Genomic DNA, 6,357 nt, shown 5'->3' on the forward strand with positions numbered 1-6,357 from the left:
CAAGAAGGGTGCGATGTGCCCCGCTCTCTCCCACTCGCCCATTCTTTTTGGCACAAAGGCTTTGCAGGACCCTAAGCCAGGCCACCACCTCGTAGGGACTTTGGCCCTTTGGTAGCCTATAGTGGCTTTAGGGACCAACTAAACTCAGCAATCAGAAAGTTCATGCATGGAAAAAAAAAAAAATACACAGTCGGTGGGCCAAGGGGTTAGCAGGCTGCGTGGAGCAACACCAGCAAAGGACCCATCTCCTACACCCTTTCCCATGCCATTTCGGGAGGGTAACTGTGTTCATGGTCCCCCTCCAGCCTGGCCCTTTAAGTAACTTGAGCCTCCAGGCGGCAAATCTCAGTCTCTAACTAAAAGGAGAGAAAAGCAGTTTTCCCCCTTCTGGGTCTTTTCTTTTAAATCCAACCTTTTCTTCCCCTTTCCCTTCTGGTGGGAAGAGATGCTTCACCAAGGGAGGGAGCAGCTTTCTGAGCACCCCCCTCCCATACCCAGGCAAATTGGGAATTATCTCCACCCCGCAATACTTCTGGCACCTCTTTTTTTTAGTGGCTTTTCCACCCCCCCCCCCCACCCCCCCCGCCGGTCTTTGGCAAACCTCAGCTGATTTCCAAACTCTCCGTGGCTGCTGGGGGTTGGTGCAAAGGTTTAATTATTTGCTTTTCCTTGGGTGTGTAAGGCGGGGATAGGGAGAAGGTCGGGCCCCATCGCCTGACGCTGCAAATCTTGCCCACTTTTGTTGTATAGTCCCTCTCCCACCCCCCTTCCTTCCTTCCTTCCCCGGCTCCCAGAGCCCACCATGAATCCGCAGAGGGTTTCAGGATACGTTTGCCTGCTTTGCTTTTCCTTCGTGAGCACGGCAAAAGGTAAGAGACTTTGGGCTGCTTCGGGTCCGGGGACACGATGGGGTCTGGATGCCCCGAGAGGCGGGATGCTCGTCCCGGTGCACAAAGAGCCGCCCCGGGGCTCGCCACAACACAACGTTTTCCCTGGTCTCCGGCCGGGGAGGGAAGAGTCACGGCCACAACTGCAAATGGTCTGAGCATCTCCCGAGGCAGGGGAATGTTTTGGGACTGTGGAATTCCTCCCTGTGGGGGGGTGAGGAAAACTGGAGAGCTGGGGCTTTTTAACCAGCACACGGTGCAGAAATATAGAAACTCTTCATTCTGACTCATGGAGGAAAGCCCCAGGGAGCGAGCTGGATTTCCGTGGATTCATTTATCATTATAACAAAAGTAGCAAAACTATAAAACATTTCAGAAACCCAAGAAGTGCATCAGATTTGCAGGAGAATTTCAAGTGACTTTAGAAAATAGGTTAGACTGGTTATGTCAGGGCAACGGCAACCCTCTCCCCCAGTCATATGTGTATATGAACAAGAGAAGAGACTCTTGTTCTCTAGAATCTATAATTATAGATAAATAAGATTAAATCAAAGAGGGGGTTTGATCTAAAGCTGTCCCGCCAACTTCATTTTGCTCTATCACAAAGTCAGTGATTTAATTAAGAGTTAGCAGTTCTGATGGGAAACAGACAATACAAAGAATATGGCCTCTCTTCCCTAAATAAAATTCTAACGTTGCCCCAGTTAATGCACAGTGCTGAGAAGATATCCCTCCTGTTCGTGGGCGCACTCAGGAAACTTTACTTTAGGATTAACAGGGTGTTTCTCTGGCACTTTCAAAAAGTCCTGAAGTCCCAAAGCAGAGCCCTCACTCTGGCCATCATTTCTAAGGCAGGACTGGAAACGCAAGCAAGGTGGGTGTTGGTCTCTTCTCCCAAGTAACCAGCGACAGGACGAGAGGGAATGGCCTCAAGTTGTGCCAGGGGAGGTTTAGATTGGATGTTAGGAAAAATTTCTTTACGGAGAGAGTGGTCAAGCGTTGGCACAGGCTGCCCAGGGAGATGGTGGAGTCACCATCACTGGAAGTGTTCAAAAAACCTGTGGATGTGGCGCTTCAAGACCCGGTTTAGTGGGCAAGGGGGTGTTGGGTTGATGGTTGGGCTTGATGGTCTTAAAGGTCTTTTCCAACCGGCGTGATTCTGTGAATCAGCTGTCACCCTGAGAACACCCAAATATCCAAGCCACAGGCACAAATGATTCCCCATTAAAACCTTCCCATGTTGTCCCCCAAACACGTCAGCTACACCTACTGCTTGGTGTAAACGCGACACTTCCAGGAGGCAAAGTGATGCAGGGTCACAAGCATCCCTGCAAGTCCAGGGTGGAGGATGCTGGCTGCGGCAAGCGGTCTGTGACCACGTAGCTTCAACATTTGCATCTTTCCTTAGGGGATTTGCAGCCGCTTTCTTTCCAGCCCGCCACCCTGTATCAGTACCGCTACTCCCTGGATGTCCAGCTGGACCACGCGTCCACGCCGTCCCTGCGGGGAGCCCGGCTGCGGGCCGAGGCATTGGTCCAGCTGCACCGGCTCTGGAGGGACCAAGGCGGGGAAGAGCTGCTCCAGGTGCAGGTACGCGAGGTGGTAAAGCCGTGGCAGCCGGGTACTCCTCCCGGTAGTAGTGATGCTGTCTGTCCTTAGCCTCTTCCCTGCCTAGTCCAAGCTACCTGAAAGATGACCTCTGTGACCAAGAGGCCGTCGCTTGCACATAAAATGCATAGCAATCTTAGAGCAGACGTGCTTGGTCACGGCTTTCTGCCATCTTCTGCTGTCGTAGATCCGTGACCTGAAAGCCCAACATGAGCCAGAAGAGGAGAGGAGCCAGGACAACGCTGGAAGTCCCCCCACGGAGATTGCGCTGAGCCAGGAGGCGCGGGCAGAGCTCCAGCAGCCGGTGTTCATCTCCTGGAGCAGCGGGAAGGTCAGCCGGACACCTCCCGGGCTTGTTCATGCCCTCTGCAGAGCACTCCTGCCTGCATCCCAGATTTTACCAGCTACACAGCCCATACAAACTCCTGCTCCACCTCCGATTTCATATCGGAGCACAAGGAACCAGAGTGACAAATGTAGAAATATATGGTCTCCCACGGGGTCCAGTGTGGCCCCAGATGGAGCCTCATCCTCCAAAGGGGCTGCAGGCTCGGCTGGGGCTGCAGCATCCCGTGTTAGAAGGGTTTCAGTCCTAACCATGGGATATAAGCTCCGTTCCGACCTTCTCCTCTAAGGCTTTGGAAAACCAGGGGCGGAGGGGGGAAAAAAGGGAAATTTTGTGGGCACGCATCCACAAAGCTCTTGCTATTGAGGGAGACGGTCCTCCCCATGAAAAATCGTTGAGGGAGACAGTCCTCCTCGTGAAAAATCTCCAGCTTAGGCTGCAGGGGAGGTGCCTTTCCACCGGGAAGGCGGCAGGGAGTCCACAGGACCCCCAGAGCCGTCCCCGCAGCCAGACGCCGCCTCTTCCCCTCCCAGGTCAAAGCCTTCTACGGGGACGAAGCAGAAAGCATCCTGATCTCCAACCTGAAGCGAGGCGTCGTCAGCCTGCTCCAGCTCCAGCCCCACGCCGGCACCGCGCTGGAGGTAGGTGGGGAGCTGGGGCCAGATCCTGCCCGAAAGGGACGGTGCCGCGGGAGGAGAGCCAGCCCCGAAGCACCAGCCAGCCCAGGCGCTTCAGCAGAGGAGGCAAAATTCAGGATAAACATCCCTGGCTTTGCTACTCCAGCTGGCTGCCCCTGGGCTGTGAGCAAGGATGACTCGGAAAGACAGGAGATTTAAAATAATATAATCTGTAGGTGATTTTCAGGAACGGACACACTTACAAAATCATCATCTTTCCCTGAACAGTAGGAAAAGTGGAGGAAAAAAAAAAAAGCTCGACAAGGATTTCTGCCAAGTGGGACTCGCTTCACCTAGCCCAGCCAGCAAACAGCCGGCAAATTCTTCCCTCCAGAGCCAAACTGGTGCTGGAGTGACCTGTGAACAAAACAAAATCACTTCAAAACCCAAAATGCAGGCATGAAGGTGCTGCTGCTGCCGGTGTTAGCCTGAATTTGCAAAAGCAAATTTCCTGCCCAGGTGAACTTGGAGCTACCCAACGCCCCCAAATACAGCCCAGTTTCTAGCTTTTTCATGATTTTTCTATTTATTAGTTTGTCCTTCGTGCCTGTCCTCTACACAAATCATTTTATTCAGGCTCGATCAAAGCCGTTCACCCTTAACCACAGTCACTTACATTTGTATTTCAGGAGGACGTCTCCGGGAGCTGCCAAGTCACGTACTCCGTGTCCAACCATTCCATCACGAAGATGAAAGATCTCCTCAGCTGCACAAAGCCAAACTCAGGATTCACCTCCGTAAACAAAGCAAGTCTATTGCTCTCACGGTGATGGGCTCAATTTATGTCAAGTACGTTAGGGCTGTCCCCAAAATCTTCCTGCAGGTGGTCTTTGAGTCCCACTCCCAGCTGGATTCAACCTTCTGCACCAGCCTGGGATGGGAATCTCGCTCTTAGACCCATACTCAAAATAATGGGTATATATAAGTAATATATATACCAAAATAATGGGAGGGCTGCACCAATGTGCCTCAGGAGGAGTATGTGGTTTCAAGGTGGGTAGGAGCAGAAAAGACATCCTGGGTCATCCCATCCCTGCCCTTATCACTTCTAACCTGTCATCTAATCCCGCTCGGGAAGGTGGAGATACAGGAGTGTTTTCTGGACGTCAGATTCATTGGATTGGGGATTAAATTGATGAGGGACAAGACCAAAGGCTGCTGCTTGTTTCATTTAAAGTAGTAGCCCGTGTTCAGCCCTGAAACAAACAGACAAAATTCTGTGGGTCGTAATGCAGTTATAACTGCCGTGATCAAAATTGATCATTTTTTAAAAATATATAAATTCTACTGAATTCGGTCTAAAAATGGACATCACTGCGCAGAGACCCCACGGGCTATGGCAGGGGTCTCGACACCTGGCAGTCAAACTCTGTTCGTATAATAAAAGATTTCTGGGGTATGAATCACGGCAAGCTTACCCAAGAAAGTAATAAAACCTGCACAGCTCAACGTTTTTGGCAGTAGGGTTGTCCCACAAGCCTGCCGTCTGGACCTTGCCTGAATCCGTAGCTGTGACGGCAAAATAACGACGCTGCCCAGCTCTGTCAAAGGCAAAGCCTATGGATAAAAAAACCTCTCTCTCAAGATAGTCGTATTATTATTGCTAATGCCACTTGTGGTCAAAAACCACCACTTGCATCAGCTCTTCCCCAAGACGTGCAAGCCCAAGCTGCTGCAATAACGTCTCCCGGCATGACCGGCGCTCCCCCTCACCGGGGCTGGGAGATGAGGCCGAGGTGAAGTCCGGCAAGCGCGTCATTTCTTTCGGAAGGGAAAAAAAGCCAGAGAGCTTCCCCAAGGTCGCCGCGCAGCACAGTGAGGAAGCCGAGCATTTTTTGGCACGAGCTCAGTGGAAATTACCGTCGCTTAGCTTTACTCTTTCACTTGGAGAACGTCCTTGCTGATGCTCGTCAGGTTTTGGCACCGAGGGCCGTACCTCTTCCCACACCGTGCAGCTGCGTCGGGGCAGCTACGGAGCCGGCGCTGTCAGACTGGCCTGAAGGAAGGGCAATGCTTCGGGAGGCGTCTGTTCCCAGTTTGCCGTCGCCAGGCATCCCCCACGCCCGGCGGGTGCATCCCCTGCTCCCTTCTGCTGCCCTTCCCTTCCCTTCCGAGCCAGGGTGACGCTAGCCTTGTAGTGAAAGGGAAAGTCCACATGGTGTCACCAGTCCGTCTGCTCACGTCAGCCACGGGCAAGAGCATCCCCATGCCGTGGTCCTCACCTGCCGCTGCCTTCTCCCGCACCTGGGAAGAGGTTGGGCTCTTCTGCATTTTCCTTTCCTACATTTTGCAAGCCGAGCAGGTGACTTTGTGGGCTGGAAAGCTCTTTCGCTAACAGAGGGGAGAGAAATCTCCTGGCGAGAAAGAAAAGGTTGTTTGGTTTTTTTTTTTTCTCCTTGCTTTTCCTTTTTCAAGATTTTTGGAGTCAAATGGCAGCCCACCAGCAGAAGCCAGTACATGGTGAAAGACAACCTTCTCCAGTCGGTGCTGGCAGAGGAAAGCCACGTGCTGTCTCCAGCCCTGAGGTCCGCCACCGGCGTCAAAATCGGTTCAAGGTGAGCGATGCCCCCACCCCACCGCCCGAGTCGGGACGGGATGAAGGTGTGTCTGTTGGAGTCGGCGCTGGCTGCTCCTGGCACAGCCCGGCGCCGGCAGCAAGGAGGTGCAGGGCAGGCACAGGGTGCAGCCGCCAGGCATGGCACCTTTCGACAGCTTTCCCTCTGCATCTCCTTCTCCAAACCCAACCAGCCTCCGAGCCATGGGGAGGGTAAAGGACAAAGTGCTTCCCGATGGCTTCTTCTCTCTCCACAGGCAGCAGCTCCAGCTAGTGTCTCCTCCG

The 6,357-nt window shown here is 53.0% G+C and overlaps 1 protein-coding gene across 1 annotated transcript in view; it reads left to right on the forward strand.

Annotated features, from left to right (window-relative positions):
- Positions 1 to 802: 802 nt before the first annotated feature.
- The window catches only part of LOC104618838 (microsomal triglyceride transfer protein large subunit-like), a 12,326-nt gene continuing 6,771 nt past the window's right edge, over positions 803 to 6,357 (forward strand). The window contains 6 exon segments of the mRNA XM_010284541.1: positions 803 to 869; positions 2,296 to 2,477; positions 2,683 to 2,826; positions 3,375 to 3,482; positions 4,148 to 4,264; positions 5,934 to 6,119. Coding sequence (XP_010282843.1) covers positions 803 to 869; positions 2,296 to 2,477; positions 2,683 to 2,826; positions 3,375 to 3,482; positions 4,148 to 4,264; positions 5,934 to 6,119 — 804 coding nt within the window.

This window comes from Phaethon lepturus, unplaced genomic scaffold (assembly GCF_000687285.1).
Source record: "Phaethon lepturus isolate BGI_N335 unplaced genomic scaffold, ASM68728v1 scaffold17333, whole genome shotgun sequence".
Lineage (NCBI taxonomy): Eukaryota > Metazoa > Chordata > Aves > Phaethontiformes > Phaethontidae > Phaethon > Phaethon lepturus.